The sequence below is a fragment of the Stenella coeruleoalba genome, assembly GCF_951394435.1.
Source record: "Stenella coeruleoalba genome assembly, chromosome: 8".
NCBI classification, from domain to species: domain Eukaryota; kingdom Metazoa; phylum Chordata; class Mammalia; order Artiodactyla; family Delphinidae; genus Stenella; species Stenella coeruleoalba.
In genome coordinates, this window is record NC_137154.1 from 51,705,243 (window position 1) to 51,727,313 (window position 22,071).

The 22,071-nt window shown below is 37.6% G+C and overlaps 1 protein-coding gene across 3 annotated transcripts in view; it reads right to left on the bottom strand.

Moving 5' to 3' along the window:
- Positions 1 to 22,071, bottom strand: part of C2CD3 (C2 domain containing 3 centriole elongation regulator) — a 130,411-nt gene that overhangs the window by 84,879 nt on the left and 23,461 nt on the right. For all 3 annotated transcript variants that reach the window (XM_079928274.1, XM_079928273.1, XM_079928275.1), the window contains exon 8: positions 1,858 to 2,005. In XM_079928274.1, coding sequence (XP_079784400.1) covers positions 1,858 to 2,005 — 148 coding nt within the window. The remainder of the gene's footprint in view (positions 1 to 1,857; positions 2,006 to 22,071) is intronic.

A 22,071-nucleotide genomic window follows, 5' to 3' on the forward strand; every position in this document is an offset into this window, starting at 1 on the left:
TGTTCATGAGGAACTGTATCATACAACATAAGGGCTGTAAGAGAGGTATGTGCAGGATATTGTGGACATTCAGGCAACAAACTCTGCTTAGAGGAGTCTGGGATGGTTTCTTCATAGAGGTGATGAGTTGATTTTTAAAGAATGAAGAGAAGTTTACCAGATGTATAAGGGCATTTCAACATCCTTCAACAAGTAGAAGGACCAGTATGAGCAAGAGATATGGGGATGGAAAAAGCTAGACTGTGAGACAATCAGTATGACTGGAGTCTCCAGTGGTTACAGGGCAAAAGTGGGAGATGAGGTTAGGGAGGTCAAGTCAAGATCAGATTCTAATGCTATGCTCAAGACTTAGGAGATGGTGTGGTCTAGTGGGAACAACATGGGCTTTTTGCCAGACAGACTAGGGTAAGAATTCTAGTTCTGCCTAACTACTAGTAATTAATGTCTCTAAGCTTTTATTTCATGATATGTAAAAGGATAACACTATCTCATGGGGCTAGTAAAAGAATTAAATGAAATAATGAACTTAAAACATTTGGCACAGTACTTAATAAATAATAGGTAACGTAAATTCTCTGGCACACAGAAAATGTGTACTAAATGTAAGTTCCCTTTCTCTTTTCTCCTACAGGTAACACAGTATCAGTGATGACTTTTAAGGTAGAAAGTCATTAAATCCTAACAATTCACAGTGTCTTTTAAGTCCATCTCCTCCTTTCCAATCCCACTCCTGCCACTCTCATTCTGGCATGCTCTCTCTCTCTCTCTCTCTCTCTCTCTCTCTGTCTCACACCTCCAATAACCCAATGGCTTCCTATCTGCTCCCATTATTCTCCCCACAGTTGACCTCCTACATCACTGCCAGTTTAACATTCCTAGAACACTATTTCAGTCATGTCATTTCCTCCTCACTCGACATTCAAACGCTGTTACAGACTGCTTATAATGCGCTAGCCTGCCTCGTCAATGTCTCTTCCACACGAATTCTTACCCAGTCAAATTAGATGCCTTGTAGTACACAAACTGCTTCTCTAAACAGGTCATTCTTTCTATTCCTATTTCATATCGTTTATCTCTCTGAACACTACTTTTCAAGTCTCAGTTAAAATCCCTTATCCCTCATGATGCTCCTTCCTGACAATCTCATGTAAAAGTCCTCCCTGCTTCTTCTGCACCCTGGTCACCCTCATTGCTTTTCCACTGAGCTGGTATAAACTACACTGTATTTCAGGTATCTTTGCTGACCTGGAGAAAAAGAAAATAGGGAATATGACAGCAATCTTCACAAATATGATTATTTGTGGAACAGTGAATGAACTCATTTTGTATACATTCTAGAAGATGCTAAACCAATGAATAGAACATACGGCTTGACATAAGAAAGAACTTTGAAAATGCTAAAACTGCCTGAAAAGAGAATGTTCTGTCTTAAGGGTCAGTAGAGGTATTTGTCCACCATGAGTAGAGGTGTTTCTGGAACATCTGTATCTGAAAAGATACCAGTCAAGGGTGGTTCTGAGGGTATACCTACATTAGCTCTTCCTTGAAAGAGCTCTTAGGAAGCCACATAATATATTAAGATTATAGGCTTTGGACTCAGGTAAACTTGAATTTGAATCCTGGCTCTAACACTTACTTGCTATGATGTGTCCTTGGACAAAATAATTAATCTTAGTAGGCTTATCTCCTCATCTGTAAAACGAGGATAATACTCTCCTCTTCAGATTGTGATTATAATTAAATAAGGTATGTAAAATGGATAGCTTTCTGTCTGGCAAGTGGTAACATGCCTACACTCACTAATATTATTAATACTCTTGTTCTCCAATTCCTAAAGTTTCAGATTCAGTGACTTACGGGTGCTGTGTAAAACAAGTTCTCCAGGAGACTCTGGTCATACTGAGGGTCACTGGGCTCACTGCTGCAATACACATCACTCCCAGGAGATGGGGAATCTGGAGGAGAGCCTAGCCCGTCCCAGTAACGACCTTGGGATAATTCGGCACTGCAGAGATAAGAAAAACAAAGCAGGACTTTAAGAGAAGTTTCAGCGGAGCTATTCTTTTTCTTATTAAACGCTTTGAAGTTCTAAATGTGGAAGAAAATATGTTAAACAGAAGACTTACATTAAACAGAAGATTATCTGATAAATAGTTTCATAGTATATTCCCCCTCCTCTGGGGTGTCAACAGCTAGCATTCAAAAAATACACTACTGACAGTGATTGTAATCGCATTCATTTATTTAACAAACATTTTAGTGGGTAACTATTATGTGCCAGGCATGGTGTTAAGTCCTGAATGCTACAGAGATGGCTAACCTAACTTGTTCTACTCTTGTGCTGCTTATGGTCTAGTAGGGAGGAAAAAAGGCAAAGAATTAACTATAATTCAATGAGTTAAATGTTATATACTGTTTTTGTGAAGAATGGCTAATTCATAAATATGCCTTCTTCTATTAAGCAAAAATATGTGTATTTAGGTTAATTATGGCAAGATTAGTTCTATGTGGGATAGAGAAATAAGTAAAACAGATACTCTAGTTATAAAGTTTGTAAACTAATAAGAAACATAAGCATACAAATACGTGTATATTTCATTCATTTTTGTTTCTCCTATAGTAACTAGCACTTAATGAACATCTGTAAATGAACTTACTGATTCTTAATGAACATGTTATTAATAATAAAAACAATATTTATTAAGTACTTAATATATGCCAAACACTGTGCTAAGCATTTCAATTATTCTTTCAACTTTGCTTCCCTTTCAAGCTAGCTACTATACTTTTTTTCCCTTCTGTAGTTTCCCCAAAACACGTGATCACTACCTTCAAATTAGATCCTGTTCCTATAATTCTTGGAACAAAGAAATGCTCAACAAATAGATGCTCAATAAATGTTCCTTTCTTCACCTTTCCTTAATTTATAGCAGAGTTTCTCAACCTTAGCACTACTGACATGTTGGGTCAGATAATTCATTGTCACTGGGAGCTACTCTGTGCATTTTTGATCCCTGGACCCTACTCATCAGAAGCCAGTAGCACTCCTCCAGGTGTGACAATCCAAAGTATCTCCAGACATTACCAAATGTCTCATGGGGTGGGGGTAGGGGAGAACTGCCCTCCAGTTGAGAACCACTGATCTATAGTAATCTCTCTCTGAAAGGTCAAGAACAACTTCCTAACTGCCAAAATCCAACTAACAACTTCCCAATCCACACAGCTTCTCTGCAGCTTGTGAGCACTGCTCCTTTTTGAAGCTCGACTTCTTGGTATTCTACACAATTCTCATTTGCCACTTATGGTTCCCCTTCCCAACCCCCTCCCCAGCACCCCCCCACACCAGTAGCTTTCCTCCCCTCTTTGCACACCCTTAAATTTATGAATTCTGTTCAGTATATAGTCCTCTACCCTTTTTTCCCCCCCAAAATTAACATTTCTTTGAATTTATTCTTCTGTCTTTGACACAGAAAAAGGCATGCCATTTCCCTCCATGCAATATTTAGGACATACTTATAACCAGAAACTGGGAGAGGTCAGAAATATTTTGCACAGGCCAGAGGCCTGGGGTTCCTGTTGGGAGGGCAGGAGATATAAAAGTAAAAGAAAAAGGGTCTGGGAAGGGTTGGAATTTGTCTGTATTCTTTGGCTACAAGACAAGTCCATTCTCAGAACTTCCTTCTTTTTCTTTTTAATCATGTTTTAATCAAAGAACACATGTACCTATTTTATATTTTTATTTAAAAATAAATTTATTTATTTTGGCTACGCCGGGTCTTAGTCTGCAGCATGCGGACTTCTTTGTTGCGGCATGCATACGGGATCTAGTTCCCCGACCAGGGATTGAACCCGGGCCCCCTGCACTGGGAGCCCCAGGTCTTACCCACTGGACCACCAGGAAGTCCCTACACATACCTATTTTAAAAGTCAAACAGGACTACCAAGACATAATGAAAATCAGTAGCTGCCTGCCTCCTTAGAATCACTTTCAGCTCCTTAAGATGTTTCTTCTGGTATTTACCTTCATATTTCTAAGTAACACATGTGTACTGCTATTTTCTGATTTTTCACTTTTCACTTTTCTAAATGATTTATGGACTTTCTAGCATGAAAAATGAAGGATCCACTCTCTTATACCATTATTCTTGGAAACAGATTTCCCTTTCCCCCATCTTCTCAATTTATATTACAATTTTTTGTTGTTAATCTTCAGGGTTAACATCATATCAGAGCCAAGTATAATTTACTATACTTTCTTTACGACTTCTAGTTTTCCTTGTTTTAATAACTGTCTTAACTTTCATTTACTTAGTTTTCTACGTGCCTATTACTATTTCATTATTGAACTCTCCAAGAGAACGGACAGATTTCTTCTCATTCTGCTCAAACACAGGAGCAATGTGCTTCCACCTACCCTTTCCCCTCCTTAGAAATATCCCTACTGAAGCCCTGTCCTGCTTCCATAGAAGTGTTCGCTCTCAAAATATGACACAGGCCATAAAGCTCCTCTTCTCTTTCTTCTCTGTTACATCCCCTACTTCTTGGACTCCATGCCTTGCTCTTTATTCCTATATTCCCTTTGTTGTAGAGAATACCCTATGGTTCCCTGAGAACTAGTGCAAGAGAGGCAATCTTTCGAGTCCCTGCATGTATGAAGATATTTTTACTCTACCCTCACACATGATTGATTGGAAACGGAATTTGAGGTCAACAATTAAGAATTTTCAGAATCCTGGGACTTTCCTTGTGGTCCAGTGGGTAAGACTCCATGCTCCCAGTACAGGGGGTCCGGGTTCAATCCCTGGTTGGGGAACTAGATCCCACATGCATGCCGCAACTAAGAGTTCGCATGCCACAACTAAGAAGTCCACATGCTGCAACTAAACATTCTGCAATGAAGATCCCGCACGCCACAACAAAGATCCCACATGCCGCAACTAGGACCTGGCACAGCCTAAACAAACAAACAAAAAAGAATAAATAAATAAATATTAAAAAAAAAAAAAAAGAATTTTCAGAATCCTGAAAGCAATTCTCCACTGTCTTCCATGGAGCTGGAAGAAAACTCTTTTTTATTTCTGGCTTTATTGAGGTATAATTGACAAATAAAATTGTAACATATTAAAAGTGTACAATTGATGACTTGATATACATTGTGAAAGAATTCCTCTCATTGAGTTAATTAATGCACCTATCACCTCACATATTTCCTTTTCCCTTCTTTCTTCCTCCTTCTTTCCTTCCCTTTTTATTTTCTTGTGAGAACATTTAAGTTCTACTCTCTCAGTAAATTTCAGTTATGCAATACAGTGTTATCAACTATAGTCACATTATAACTAGATCCTCAGACCTTATTATTCTTATAACTGAAAATTTGTACCATTTTACCAACCCCTCCCTATTTTCTCCAACCCCCAGAAACCACTTTTTGATAATGTTTCAATAAATTTGACTTTATTTTTGATTCCACATATAAGTGATACCATGTAGTATTTCTCTGTCTGGCTTATTTTGCTTAGCATAATGCTCTCCTGGTTCATCCATGTTGTCACAAATGACAGGATTTCCTTCTTTGTTAAGGCTGAATAATATTCATTCCATATTTTCTTGATCCATTCATCCACTGATAGACACTTAGGTTGTTTCCGTACCTTGGCTATTATGTATAATGCTGCAATGAACATGGGAGTACAAATATCTCATCAACATAATGATTTCAAGCAAACTAAACGTCCATCAACAGAGGAATGGATAAAGATGTGGTACATATATACAATGGAATATTACTCAGCCATAAAAAGGAATGAATAATGACATCTGCAGTGACATGGGTGGACCTAGAGATTGTCATACAGAGTGAAGTAAGTCAGAAAGAGAAAGCCAAACATCATATAATATTGCTTATATGTGGAATCTAGAAAAACGGTTCAGATGAACTTATTGGCAAATCAGAAAGAGAGTTACAGAATAAAAAATAAACTTCTGGTTACCAAGGGGGGATGGGGGGGTGGGATGAATTGGGAGACTGGATTGACATACATACACTGCTATATATAAAATAGATAATTAATGAGAACCTACTGTATAGCACAGGGAGCTCTACTCAATGCTCTGTGGTGACCTAATGAGAAGGAAATCTATACAACAGTGGATATATGTATATATATAACTAATTCACTTTGCTGTACAGCAGAAACTAACACAACATTGTAAAGCAACTATACTCCAATAAAAAAAAAAGATAAACAACAAGGACCTACTGTATAGCACAGGGAACTCTACTCAATACTCTGTAATAACCTATATGGGAAAAGAATCTAAAAAAGAATAGATATATGTATATGTATAACAAAACCACTTTGCTGTACACCTGAAACACAACATTGTAAATCAACTATACTCCAATATAAAATAAATGTTTTTTTAAATTTCAAAAAAACAACAGACAATGATTTCATTTCCTTTGTATATACAACCAGAATTGGGATTGCTGGGTCATATGGAAGTTCTATTCTTAATTTCTGGAGGAACCTCCATACTGTTCTCCATAGTGACTATACCAGCTTACATTCCCAATGACAGTGTACAGGGTTTTCTTTTTCTCCAAATTCTCACCAGCATTTGTTATCTCTTTTCTTTTTGTAACAGACATTTTAATACGTGTGACGTGATATCTCATTATGGTTTTGATGTGCAGTTCCCTGATGATTAATGATGTTGAGCACATTTTCTTGTACCTCTTGGCCATTTGTATGTCTTCTTTGGAAAAAAGGTCTATTTAGGTCTTTTGCCCAATTTTTAATTGGGCTATTTGTTTGTTGTTTTTTTTACTATAGAGTTGTATAAATTCCTTGTATATTTTGGATATCAACCCCATATCAGATACGTGGTTTGCAAATATTTTCTGCCTTTGCATTTTGTTGATGGTTTTCTTTGCTGTGTTTTAGTTTCATGTGGTCCCACTTACTTATTTTTGCTTTTGTCCTTTGATTTTGGTGTCAAGTCCAAAAAATTATTGACAAGACCAATGTCAAGGAGCTTACCCCGCTATGTTTTCTTTCAGGAGTTTTATGGTTTCAGGTCCATGCTCAAGTCTTTAATCCATTTTGAGTTGATTTCTGTGTACAGTGTAAAACAGTGTCCAGTTTCATTCTTTTTTTTTTGGATTTATTTTTAAATTTTTTTATTCAAACAGAAAGTCACAAAAATTATAATCATCCTCATCAGTTCACTCAGTCCCATGTAATTAATTTTTTTTTCATCTTGATCTTTGGTTAGCACTTTTATGAATTCATCAGTTTTCCAATAGAGTTCTGAAAATGCTTATACATTCAGTTCAGCAGTATAGTCGGTTACCAGAAACCTGTGCTTGTCACAGTCTTTTCCATGAATTCCTTGAAGATGAAACCCTTTTATAGGAACATTTTTGCAAAAGCATGAGACTACACCCAGAACTGTCTGTAAATGACAAAAGACTTAAAAATGACCACAGTTAAAGATTTCACGAAAGTTCATAATAATGCAATTGACAAGGAAATTTAGTTATTTCTGAGATATACATTTTAAAATAATAACTAGAATGATGACTTATAACATTATATGAGAACATATAAGATTTTTAGGAATTTCATGTAATGTCTGAAACATTTATATTAACATATTTCCATACAAATAACCCAAAGAAAGTTTAGTATTAGTCGGTTTTTTGTAATTTTTTAATTTAATTTTACTTATTTTTTTAAACAGCAGATTCTTATTAGTCATCCATTTTATACACATCAGTGTACACATGTCAATCCCAATCGCCCAATTCATCACACCAGCATCCCCATCCCCCGCAGCTTTCTCCCCTTGGTGTCCATATGTTTGTTCTCTACATCTGTGTCTCAATTTCTGGCCTGCAAACCGGTTCATCTGTACCATTTTTTTTTTGGTTCCATATACATGCGTTAATATACGATATTTGTTTTTCTCTTTCTGACTTACTTCACTCTGTATAACAGTCTCTAGATCCATCCATGTCTCAACAAATGACCGAATATCGTTCCTTTTTATGGCTGAGTAATATTCCATTGTATATATGTACCACTTCTTCTTTATCCATTCATCTGTCGATGTGCATTTAGGTGGATTCCATGACCTGGCTATGGTAAATAGTGCTGCAATGAACATTGGGGTGCATGTGTCTTTTTGAATTATGGTTTTCTCTGGGTATATGCCCAGTAGTGGGATTGCTGGATCATATGGTAATTCTGTTTTTAGTTTTTTAAGGAACTCCATACTGTTCTCCATAGAGGCTATATCAATTTACATTCCCACCAACAGTGCAAGAGGGTTCCCTTTTCTCCACACCCTCTCCAGCATTTGCTGTTTGTAGATTTTCTGATGATGCCCATTCTAACTGGTGTGAGGTGATACCTCACTGTAGTTTTGATTTGCATTTCTCTAATAATTAGTGATGTTGAGCATCTTATCATGTGCTTCTTGGCCATCTGTATGTCTTCTTTGGAGAATGTCTATTTAGGTCTTCTGCCCATTTTTGGATTGGGTTGTTTGTTTCTTTAATATTGAGCTGCATGAGCTGTTTATATATTTTGGAGATTAATCCTTTGTAAACTGATTCATTTGCAAATATTTCCTCCCATTCTGTGGGTTGTCTTTTCATCTTGTTTATGGTTTCCTTTGCTGTGCAAAAGCTTTGAAGTTTCATTAGGTCCCATTTGTTTATTTTTGTTTTTATTTCCATTACTCTAGGCGGTGGATCAAAAAAGATCTTCCTGTGATTTATGTCAAAGAGTGTTCTTCCTATGTTTTCCTCTAAGAGTTTTATAGTGTCCGGTCTTACATTTAGGTCTCAAATCCATTTTGAGTTTATTTTTGTGTATGGTGTTAGGGAGTGTTGTAATTTCATTCTTTTACATGTAGCTGTCCAGTTTTCCCAGCATCACTTATTGAAGAGACTGTCTTTTCTCCATTGTATATCCTTGCCTCTTTTGTCATAGATTAGTTGACCATAGGTGTGGGGGTTTACCTCTGGGCTTTCTATCTTGTTCCATTGTTCTCTGTCTCTGTTTTTGTGCCAGTACCATATTGTCTTGATTACTGTAACTTTGTAGTATAGTCTGAAGTCAGGGAGTCTGATTCCTCCAGCTCCGCTTTTTTCCCTCAAGACTGCTTTGGCTATTTGGGGTCTTTTGTGTCTCCATACAAATTTTAAGATTTTTTTCTTCTAATTCTGTAAAAAATGCTATTGGTAATCTGATAGGGATTGCATTGAATCTGTAGATTGCTTTGGGTAGTATAATCATTTTCAAAATTTGGATTCTTCCAATCCAAGAACATGGTATATCTCTCCATCTGTTTGTATCATCTTTAATTTCTTTCATCAGTGTCTTATAGTTTTCTGCATACAGGTCTTTTGTCTCCCTAGGTAGGTTTATTCCTAGGTATTTTATTCTTTTTGTTGCAGTGGTAAATGGGAGTGTTTCCTTAATTTGTCTTTCAGATTTTTCATCATTAGTGTATAGTAATGCAAGAGATTTCTGTGCATTAATTTTGTATCCTGCAACTTTACCAAATTCATTGATTAGCTCTAGTAGTTTTCTGATGGCATTTTTAGGATTCTCTATATACAGTATCATGTCATCTGCAAACAGTGGCAGTTTTATTTCTTCTTTTCCAATTTGTATTCCTTTTATTTTTTTTTCTTCTCTGATTGCCGTGGCTAGGACTTGCAAAACTATGTTGAATAATAGTGGTGAGAGTGGACATCCTTGTCTTGTTCCTGATCTTACAGGAAATGCTTTAAGTTTTTCACCATTGAGAATGATGTTTGCTGTGGGTTTGTCATATATGGCCTTTATTATGTTGAGGTAGGTTCCCTCTATGCCCACTTTCTGGAGAGTTTTTTTTTTATCATAAATGGGTGTTGAATTTTGTCAAAAGCTTTTTCTGCATCCTTTGAGATGATCATATATATATATATTTTTTTGAGGTACACGGGCCTCTCATTGTTGTGGCCTCTCCCGTTGCGAATCTAGCACAGGCTCCAGACGTGCAGGCTCAGCGGCCATGGCTCACGGGCCCGGCCGCTCCGCGGGATGTGGGAACTTCCCGGACCCGGGCACGAACCCGCGTCCCCTGCATCAGCCGGCAGACTCTCAACCACTGCGCCACCAGGGAAGCCCTGATCATATGGTTTTTATTCTTCAATTTGTTAATATGGTGTATCACATTGATTGATTTGCATATATTGAAGAATCCTTGCATCCCTGGGATAAATCCCACTTGATCATGGTGTATGATACTTTTAATGTGTTGTTGGATTCTGTTTGCTAGTATTCTGTTGAGGATTTTTGCATCTATATTCATCAGTGATATTGGTCTGTAAGTTTCTTTTTTTCTAGTATCTGTGTCTGGTTTTGGTCAGGGTGATGGTGGCCTCATAGAATGGGTCTGAGAGGGTTCCTCCCTCTGCAATTTTTTGGAAGAGTTTGAGAAGGATGGGTGTTAGCTCTTCTCTAAATGTTTGATAGAATTCACCTGTGAAGCTATATGGTCCTGGACTTTTGTTTGTTGGAAGATTTTTAATCAGTTTCAATTTCATTACTTGTGATTGGTCTGTTCATATTTTCTGCTTCCTCCTGGTTCAGTCTAGAAGGTTATACCTTTCTAAGAATTTGTCCATTTCTTCCAGGTTGTCCATTTTATTGGCATAGAGTTGCTTGTAGTAGTCTCTTAGGATGCTTTGTATTTCTACGGTGTCTGTTGTAACTTCTCCTTTTTCATTTCTAATTTTATTGATTTGACTCCTCTCCCTTTTTCTTGATTCTGGCTAATGGTTTATCAATTTTGTTTATCTTCTCAAAGAACCAGCTTTTAGTTTTATTGATCTTTGCTATTTTTTTCTTTGTTTCTATTTCATTTATTTCTGCTCTGATATTTATGAATTCTTCCCTTCTGCTAACTTTGGGTTTTGTTTGTTCTTCTGTCCCTAGTTCCTTTAGGTATAAGGTTAGGTTGTTTAGTTGAGATTTTTCTTGTTTCTTGAGGTAGGTTTGTATAGCTATAAAATTCCCTCTTAGAACTGCTTTTGCTGCATCCCATAGGTTTTGGATTGTTGTGCTTTCATTGTCATTTGTCTCTAGGTATTTTTTGATTTCCTCTTTGATTTCTTCAATGATTTCTTGGTTATTTAGTAACGTATTGTTTAGCCTCCGTGTGTTCATGTTTTTTATGTTTTGTTCCCTGTAATTGATTTCTAATCTCATAGCGTCGTGGTCAGAAAAGATGCTTGATATGATTTCAATTTTCTTAAATTTACTGAGGCTTGATTTGTGACCCAAGATGTGATCTATCCTGGAGAATGTTCTGTGCACCCTTGAGAAGAAAGTGTAATCTGCCCCTGTTGGATGGAACGTCCTACAAATATCAATTAAATCTCTCTGGTCTATTGGGTCATTTAAAGCTTGTGTTTCCTTACTAATTTTCTGTTTGGATGATCTGTCCATTGGTGTAAGTGGGGTGTTAAAGTCTCCCACTATTACTGTGTTACTGTCGATTTCCTCTTTTATAGCTGTTAGCAGTTGCCTTATGTATTGAGGTGCTCCTATGTTGGGTGTACATATATTTATAATTGTTATATCTTCTTCTTGGATTGATCCCTTGATCATTATGTAGTGTCCTCCCGTGTCTCTTGTAACACTCTTTAAAGTCTATTTTACCTGTTATGAGTATTGCTACTCCAGCTTTCCTTTGATTTCCATTTGCATGGAATATCTTTTTCCATCCCCTCACTTTCAGTCTGTATGTGTCCCTAGGTCTGAAGTGGGTCTCTTGTAGACAGCATATATTTATGGGTCTTGTTTTTGTATCCATTCAGCGAGCCTGTGTCTTTTGGTTGGAGCATTTAATCCATTTACGTTTAAGGTAATTATCGATACTATGTTCCTATGACCATTTTCTTAATTGTTTTGGGTTTGTTTTTGTAGGTCTTTTTCTTCTCTTGTGTTTCCCACTTAGAGAAGTTCCTTTAGCATTTGTTGTAGAGTTGGTTTGGTGGTGCTGAATTCTCTTAGCTTTTGCTTGTCTGTAAAGCTTTTGATTTCTCCATTGAATCTGAATGAGATCCTTGCTGGGTAGAGTAATCTTAGTTGTAGGTTCTTCCCTTTCATCACTTTAAATATGTCATGCCACTCCCTTCTGGCTTGTAGAGTTTCTGCTGAGAAATCAGCTGTTAACCTTATGGGAGTTCCCTTGTATGTTATTTGTTGTTTTTCCCTGGCTGCTTTCAATAATTTTTCTTTAATTTTTTCCAACTTGATTACTATGTGTCTCAGAGTGTTTCTCCATGGGTTTATCCTGTATGGGACTCTCTGTGCTTCCTGGACTTGGGTGGCTATTTCACTTCCCATGTTAGGGAAGTTTTCGACTATAATCTCTTCAAATATTTTTTCGAGTCCTTTCTCTCTCTCTTCTTCTGGGACCCCTATAATGCGAATGCTGTTGCGTTTAATGTTGTCCCAGAGGTCTCTTAGGCTGTCTTCATTTCTTTTCATTCTTTTTCTTTATTCTGTTCTGCAGCAGTGAATTCCACCATTCGTCTTCCACGTCACTTATGCGTTTTTCTGCCTCAGTTATTCTATTGATTCCTTCTAGTGTAGTTTTCATTTCAGTTATTGTATTGTTCATCTCTGTTTGTTTGTTCTTTAATTCTTCTAGGTCTTTGTTAAACGTTTCTTAAATCTTCTTGATCTTTGCCTCCATTCTTTTTCCCAGGTCCTGGATCATCTTCACTATCATTATTCTGAATTTTTTTTCTGGAAGGTTGCCTATCTCCACTTCGTTTAGCTGTTTTTCTGGGGTTTTATCTTGTTCCTTCATCTGGTACATAGCCCTCTGCCTTTTCATATTGTCTATCTTTCTGTGAATGTGTTTTTTGTTCCATAGGCTGCAGGATTGTAGTTCTTCTTGCTTCTGCTGTCTGCCCTCTGGTGGATGAGGCTATCTAAGAGGCTTGTGTAAGTTTCCTGATGGGAGGGACTGGTGGTGGGTAGAGCTGACTGTTGCTCTGGTGGGCACAGCTCAGGAAAACTTTGATCCGCTTGACTGCTGATAGGTGGGGCTGGGTTCCCTCCCTGTTGGTGTTTGGCCTGAGGCAACCCAACACTGGAGCCTACCTGGGCTCTTTGGTGGGGCTAATGACAGACTCTGGGAGGGCTCACGCCAAGGAGTACTTCCCAGAACTTCTGCTGCCAGTGTCCTTGTCCCCACGGTGAGCCACAGCCACTCCCCACCTCTGCAGGAGACCCTCCAACACTGGCAGGTAGGTCTGGTTCAGTCTTCCCTGCGGTTACTGCTCCTTCCCCTTGGTCCCGATGTGCATGCTACTTTGTGTGTGCCCTCCAAGAGTGGAGTCTCTGTTTCCCCCAGTCCTTTCAAAGTCCGGCAATTAAATCCCACTAGGCTTCAAAGTCTGATTCTCTAGGAATTCCTCCTCCCTTTGCTGGACCCCCAGATTGGGAAGCCTGACGTGGGGCTCTGAACCTTCACTCCAGTGGGTGGACTTTTGTGTTATAAGTGTTCTCCAGTCTGTGAGTCATCCACTCAGCAGTTATGGGATGTGATTTTACTATGATTTCGCCCCTCCTACCGTCTCATTGTGGCTTCTCCTTTGTCTTTGGATGTGGGGTATCTTTTTTGGTGAGTTCCAGTGTCTTTCTGTCGATGATTGTCCATCAGCTAGTTATGATTCTGGTGTTCTCACAAGAGGGAGTTGAGAGCATGTCTTTCTACTCCGCCATCTTGGTTCCTCCAGACTTACTACCCATGCAGTTTCATTCTTTTACATGTGGTTGTCCATTGTTCCCAACCATATTTATTGAAGAGAACATCCTTTCTCTATTAAGTATTCTTGGCCTCTTTGTTAAAAACTAATTGACCATATATGCATGGGTTTATTTCTGGGCTCTCTATTCTGTTCCATTGATCTACGTGTCTGTTTTTATGCCAACGCTATACTATTCTGATTACTATAGCTTTGGATTATACTTTGAAATCAGGAAGTGTGATTCCTCCAGCTTTGTTCTTTAAGATTGTTTTGGCTATTTGTGGTCCTATACAAATTTTAGGATCATTTTTTTCTATTTCTGTGAAAAATGCCACTGGAATTTTATAGACATTGCACTGAATAGACATTGCTTTCGGTAGTATGGACATTTTTTTTTTTTGCGGTATGCGGGCCTCTCACTGTTGTGGCTTCTCCCGCTGCAGAGCACAGGCTCCGGACGTGCAGGCCCAGCGGCCATGGCTCACGGGCCCAGCTGCTCCGCGGCACGTGGGATCCTCCTGGACCGGGGCATGAACCCGTGTCCCCTGCATTGGTAGGTGGACTCTCAACCACTGTGCCACCAGGGACGCCCAGTATGGACATTTTAACAATATTAACTCAATCCATGAACATGGAATATCTTTTCATTTATTTGTGTTCTCTTCAATTTTCTTTCATCAATGTCTTATAGTTTTCAGTAAACAGGTCTTTAATGTCCTTGATTTAACTTATACCTAGGTATCTGATTCTTTTTGATGCTATTGTAAATGATCTGTCTTCTTACTTTCTCTTTCTGATAGTTCATTGTTGGCGTAGAAAAACACAACTGATTTTCATATACTGATTTTGTATCCTGCAACTTTACTGAATTCATTTATTCTAACTAGTTTTTCGATAGAGACTTTAGTGTTTAATGTCATCTACAAACAGTGGCAGTTTCACTTCTTCTTTTCCAATCTGAATGCTTTTTATTTCTTTTTCTTGCCTAATTGCTCTGGCTGGGACTTCCAGTACTGTGTTGATTAAAAGTGGTGACAGGGCTTCCCTGGTGGCGCAGTGGTTGAGAGTCCGCCTGCCGATGCAGGGGACGCGGGTTCGTGCTCCGGTCCAGGAAGATCCCACGTGCCGCGGAGCAGCTAGGCCCATGGGCCATGGCCGCTGAGCCTGCGCGTCCGGAGCCTGTGCTCCGCAACAGGAGAGGCCACAACAGTGAGAGGCCCACGTACCGCAAAAAAAAAAAAAAAAAAAAAAAGTGGTGACAGTGAGCATCTTTCTTTTATTCCTGATCTTAAAGGAAAAGCTTTCAGTGTTTCATCATTGAGTATGATGTTAGTTGTGGGCTTGTCACATATGGCCTTTGTTATGTTGAGGTACATTTCCTCTATACCCAGTTTGTTGAGATTTTATCATGAATGGTGTTGAATTGTGTCAAATGCTTTTCCACATCTATTGAGATGATCACATGATTTTTTTCCTTCTTTTTGTTAATACGGTGTATGATATTTATTGATTTGCAAATGTCAAACCATCTTTGCATCCCTGGAACAAATTTCACTTGATGATGGCATATGATCTTTCTAATGTATTGCTGAATCTGATTTGGTAATATTTTGTTGAGGATTTTTGCCATTTATGTTCATAAGAGATATTGGCCTATGATTTTCTTTTCCTTACAGTGTCTTTATCTGGCTTTAATGTCAGAGTAATGCTGGCCTCATAAAATGAATCTGGAAGCATTCTCTCCTCTTATGTGTTTTGGGAGAGTTTGAGAAAGATTGTATTAGTTCTTTAAATGTTTGGTAGAATTCACTACTGGAGTTTTCGGGACCTTAAATTTTTGTTTAATTTTATTTTATTTAATTTATCTTTTTGGCTGTGTTAGGTCTTCGTTGCTGTGCAAGGGCTTTCTCTAGTTGCGGTGAGCAGGGGCTACTCTTCATTGCGGTGCGCGGGCTTCTCTTGTTGTGAAGCACAGGCTCTAGGTGTGCAGGCTTCAGTAGTTGTGGCACAAGGGCTCAGTATTTGTGGCTCGCGGCCTCCAGAGCACAGGCTCAGTAGTTGTGGCGCACGGGCTTTGTTGCTCTGTGGCATGTGGGATCTTCCCGGACCAGGGCTCGAACCCATGTCCCCTGCACTGGCAGGCAGATTCTTGACCACTGCACCACTAGGGAAGCCCTGGAATTATTTTGTTGGGAGGTTTTTAATTATGATTCAGTCTCCTTGCTAGTAATCAGTCTGTTCAGATTTTTCTGTTTCTTTATGATTCAGTTTTGGTAGATTGGATATAAACTTATCCATTTCTTTTAGGTTTTGCAATTTGTTAGTGTATAATTTTTCATAGTAGTCTCTTACAATTCTTTGTATTTCTGTGATGTCAGTTATAATATCTCCTATTTCATTTATAATTCCACTGAAGTCCTCTCTCTTTTCATCTTAGTACGTCCAGCTAATGGTTTGTCTACTTTATCTTTTCAAAATACCAGCTATTAGTTTCATCGATCTTTTCTGTTGTCTTGTTAGTCTCTATTTCATTTATTTCTGCTCTGATCTTTGTTATTTCTGTTCTGATTTTTGTTATTTCCTCCCTTCTGCTAACTTTGGGCTTAGTTTGTTGTTTTTTCCTAGTCCCTTGAGGTGTAAAGTTAGTTTTTTAGTTGAGCTGTTTATTTCTTAATATATGTATGTATTTTTTTATCTTACATGTTATGTCTTACAAAACCTTACATGTTTCTTTCTTTTAATTTTTATTTTATATTGGATCATAGTTGATTAACAAGGTTGTTACTTTTGGGTGTACAGCAAAGTGATTCAGTTATACACTTAAATGTACATGTTTACTGCTATAAAATTCCCTCTTAGATATGCTTTTGCTGCATTCCATAGGTTTTGGTATGTTGTGTTTTTCTCCCCCTTGTCTTAAATGATATTTTTACATTTCTTATTTGATTTCTTCTTTGACACATTGGTTGCCAAGGAGCCTGTTGTTTAATCTGTACATATTTGTCAATTTTCTAGTTTTGGATATTGATTTTTAGTTTTATACCATTGTAATCGGAAAGGATGCTTCATATTTCAATCTTCTTAAATTTATTGACTTCTTTTGTGGCCTAACATATAATCTCTCCTGGAGAATGTTCCATGCGTGCTTGAGAAGTGTATGTATCCTGCTGCTGTTAGATGGAATGTTCTGTATATGTCTGTTACGGACATCTGACTTAATGTGCCATTTGAGTCCCGCCGTTTCCTTACTGATTTTGTTTTGATGATCTATTCATTGTTAAAAGTGAAGTCCTCTGTATTGCTGTTTACTTCACCTTACAGATCTACTAACATTTGTTTTATATATTTTAAGTACTCCTAGGGTGGGTACCTAAATATTTACAGTTGTTGTATCCTTGTGATGAATTGACCAACTATAATTATATAATGACTTTCTTGATCTTGTTATAGTCTTTGGCTTAAAGTCTATTTTTTTCTGATATAAGAATAGGTAACCCCCCCCCCCACTCTCTTTTGGTTTCCACTCGCATGAAACATCTTTCATATCCCGTGTGTGTGTCCTTAAAGCTGAAGTGAGTCTCCTGTAGGCAGCAGAGAGTTGGGTCTTGCTTTTTATCCATTCAGCTACTCTCTATCTTATGATTGGAGAATTGAGTCCATCTACATTTAAAGTAATTAATGATAGGAGTGAACTTATTACTACCATTTTGGTAATTGCTTCCTGGTTGATTTGTAACTCTTTTGTTCCTTTCTTGCTCTCTTCCTTTAGGATTTGATGACTTTCTGTAGTGCTATGTTTTGCTTCCTTTCTCTTTCTCCTTTGTGTATCCACTATAGGCTTTTGCCCTGTGGTTACCATGAGGCTTACATAAAACATCTTACATTTATAATAGTCTATTTTAAGGTGATAACTTAACGTTGAACACATACCAAAGCTCCTCCCCCCCCATATTTTAAGTTTTTGATGTCACAATTTGCATCTTTTTACACTGTATGTCCACTAACAACTTATTGTAGTCATATTTATTTTTATAACGTTTGTCTTTTAACCTTCATACTAGATTTGTAAGTGATTTCTCTACCATCATTAGAGTAATAGAGTATTCTGAATTTAACTGTATACTTAATTTTATCAGTGAGTTTTATACTTTCATGTTTTCTTGTTACTAATTAGTGTCCTCTGGTTTCAGTTTGAAGAACTCCCTTTAATATTTCATGGAAGGTTGGTCTAATGGTGATGAACTCCTTCAGTTTTTGCTTGGAAAATACTCTTTCTCTCCTTCAATTCTGAAGGACAGCTTTGGCAGGTAGAGTATTCTTGTTTGGCTGTTCTTTTTTCTCAGCACTTTGAATACAACATTGCACTCCCCTTTAGTATGCAAGATTTCTGCTGAAAAATCTGCTGAAAATCTTATGGAGGTTCCCTTGTCCATAACAAGTTGGTTTTCTCTTACTGTTTTTAAGATGCTTTCTTTGTAACTTGACAATTTAATTATAACATGTCTTGGTGTGGGTCTCCTTTGAGTTGTCTTACTTGAAACTCTCTGGGCTTCCTGGATCTGAATGTCTGTTTCCCAGGTTAGGGAAGTTTTCAGCCATTATTTCTTTGAATATTTCTTTTTCTTAAAAAAATATTTATTTTTTTGGCTGCACTAGGTCTTAGCTGTGGCACGTGGTATCTTCTTTGTTGTGGCATGTGGAACCTTCATTGCAGCATGCGGGATCTTTAGTTGCAGCATGTGAACTCTTAGTTGCAGCCTGCTAACTCTTAGTTGTGGAATGTGTCAACTCTTAGTTGTGGCATGTGGGATCTAGTTCCCTGACCAGGGATCGAACCCGGGCATCCTGCATTGGGAGCATGGAATCTTAGCCACTGAACCACCAGGGAAGTCCCCATTATTTCTATGAATAAGCTTTTTGCCCCTTTCTCTATCTCTTCTTCTTCTGGGGCCTTTATAATGTGTATATTGGTCTGTTTGTTGGTTCCCCAACATCCCTTAAGCTATCTAACTGCTTCACTTAAAAATTTCTCCTTTTTGCTCCTTTGATTGCATTCCACTGCCCTGTCTTTTGAGTCTGCTAATCCTTTCTTCCCATTGATCTAGTCTGCTGTTGAACCCCTCCTGAATATTTCGTTTCAGTTATTGTATTCTTCAGCTCTGTGATTTGTTTGGTACTTAAAAATTTTTTCTATCTCTTTGTTGAAATTCTCACTTGGTTCATGCATTGTTCTCCTGACCTCAGTAAGCACACCTTTATGACCATTATTTTTAACCCTCTATCAGGTTAATTACTTATCTCTGCTTCATTAAGATCTGTTTTTGGATGTTTATCCTGTCTTTTTCTTTGGAACATATTCCTCTGTTTCTTTATTTTCCTTGCCTTTCTGTGTTGGTTTCTGCTTATTAGATAAAACCGTCATCCATCTCAGCCTTGATAGAATGGTCTTGTGTAAGGGATGAACCTCATTGATCAGTCCAGCCCAAGATCTTAGTTGCCTCATAAGCTTTTGTGACTTTCTAAGCCTTCTTCTTTGTTCTTAGTGGCTCCCAGTAGTGGAGGGTGTGTTAAGACCCATTAGTGTCCCAAAGGGGAGGATCACAGCCAACACCTAGATGTAGGCTGATTAGAAGCTGGACCCTCACTAGCAGCACCTTCCAGGGAGAAACTGGGAGATGGGTGTTTTTGCCTGCTTCCTCTGTGCTGGGTCTAGGTGTACAGCTGTCAGGGTGAGGGTGCTCCTGCACCCGTTATGTTTTGGGGGCTCATCTCTCTGGTAAGAATCTTAAAAGTTGGGAATGCTAGATGTGGGGTTCAAGTCCTTTGCTCCTCAAGGAGAAGCTAGGAATTGGGGATTCCCTTCTGATTGTATGGTGCTGTGTTGGGGGTGGGGTTTATGGTGAGAGTGTTTCTCAGACTTTCCTACTCATTTGATGATATTTTCCCATTCCTCTGATGTGTAGGAGTTGGTCAGTTACTTTCTCAATCTCTTTCAGAGGGAACTGCTCTGTGTGCAGCTGTACATTTGGGGCATCTGTGGGAGGAGGCGAGCTCAGAAGCCTCCTATGTCTCCATTTTGGTCAACTCTATGGAATAAGTGATGTTTTTCCAATTCCTGATATTGTATACATAAGTATTTTTTTTTCTTTTTGGACATTTTTAAGATTGTCTATTTATACTATTCTGAAAATTCATGATTGTATATCTTGGTGCAGTTTTTTTTCATTCACTGTGCTGGATTCTTGATTCCTATTTTTTTTTTAAACAGCTTTATTTAGACATAATTCACATAACATACAATTCACCCATTTAAGGCGAGCAATTCAATAGTTCTTAGTATGTTTACAAATATGAACAATCATCACCACAGTCAATTTCAGAACACTTATGTCACCTCAAAAAGAAACTCTGTATTCAAGACCTATCATCACTTACGCCCCATCCATCACACGCAGCCCTAAAGAACCACTAATCTTTCTGTCTCTAGAGATTTGCCTATTTTGTACTTTTCATATAAATGTAATCATAAAATATGTACTCTTTTGTGACTGGCTTCTTTCATTTAGCATGATGTTTTCAAGGTTCATCCATGCTGCAGCATGTTACCTGTACTTTATTCCTTTTTATGGCCAAATAATACTCCGTGTGGATATACCACTTTAAAACAATCCACTAATCAGCTGATGGACATTTTTGACTATTATGACTATGTAAATTCATGTACATGTTTTTGTGTGGACTTATATGTTCATTTTCCTTGGGTATATACTTAGGGAGTTGAATTGCTGGGTCATATGGTAACTTGATGTGTAGCAATTTAGGAACTGACAGACTATCTGCCAAAGTGGCTGCATCATTTTACACTGCTATTAACAGTGTATGAGGGTTCCAAATTTTCCACATCCTCACCAACACTTAATCTGACTTTTTGATTCTAACCATCCTAGTGGGTATGAAGTTTTTTATAGTTTTGATTTGCATTTTCCTGATAACTAATGGTGTTGACATCTTTTATGTGCATATTAGCCATTTGACTATCTTCTTTGGAGAAATCTCTATGTAGATACTTTGTCCATCTTTTAAATTGGGCTATTTGTGCCGTAATTATTAAGTTGTTGAGTTCCTTATATAGTCTAGATATAAATCTTTTATCAAATATATAATTTGTAAATATTTTCCTCCATTCTGTGATCTTTTCACTTTCTTAATAGTATCCTTTGAAGCACATTTTAAATTTTGACTGAATCTAATTTATCTACTTATCTATTTTTTATTGTTGTTGGTTGTGTTTTTGATGCATATCTAAGAATCCTTTCCCAAATCCAAGGTTACAAAGATTTACCTCTGTGTTTTCTAAGAATTTTATAGTTTTAGTTCTTCCATTTAGCTATCTGATCCATAATGAGTTAATTTTTTTATATGGTTTGAGGTAAGGGTCCAATTTCATTTTTTCCATGTGGCTAGCCAGCTGTCCCAGTACCATTTGTTGAAAAGACAATTCTTTCCCCATTTAATGGTCTTGACACTCTTGTTGAAAATCAGCTGACCATAAACACATGGGTTTATTTCTAGACTATCAATTCTATTCCATTTATTTATATGTCTATCCTTATGCCAGTACTAAACTGACTTGATTACTCTGGCTTATAGTAAGTTTTAAAATAGCAAAGTGTGAATCCTATTTTTTTCTTTTTCAAGATTCTTTTGGTTATTCTGGGTCCCTTGTAATTTCACAGTAATTTTATAATCAGCTTTTCAATTTCTACAAAGAAGCCAGCCATGATTCTGACAGGGATTGCATTGAATCAAGAACATGGGGTTTTTTCCATTTATTTAGATCTTCTTTAGTTTCTTCCAACAATGTTTTGTAGTTTCCAGAGTTGTTTTACACTCCTTTAGTTAAATTTATCCCTAAGTATTTTATTCTTATCAACGCTATTATAAATGGAATTTTTTCTTAATTTTATTTATTTATTATTGGTCTTCTGGCCATGCTGTGTGGCTTGCAGGATCTTAGTTCCTTGACCAGGGATCGAACCCAGGCCCCAGCAGTGAAAGCACAGAGTCCTAACCACTGGACCACCAGGGAATTCCCTTAATTTTACTTTTCGATTGTTCATTGCAAGTATATAAAAGTACAATTGACTTTTATATAATGATCGTGTATCCTGCAATCTGTCTGAATTTATTTATTATTTCTAATAGTTTCTTAGAGGATTCTTTAGGATTTTTTTTTTTTGCAG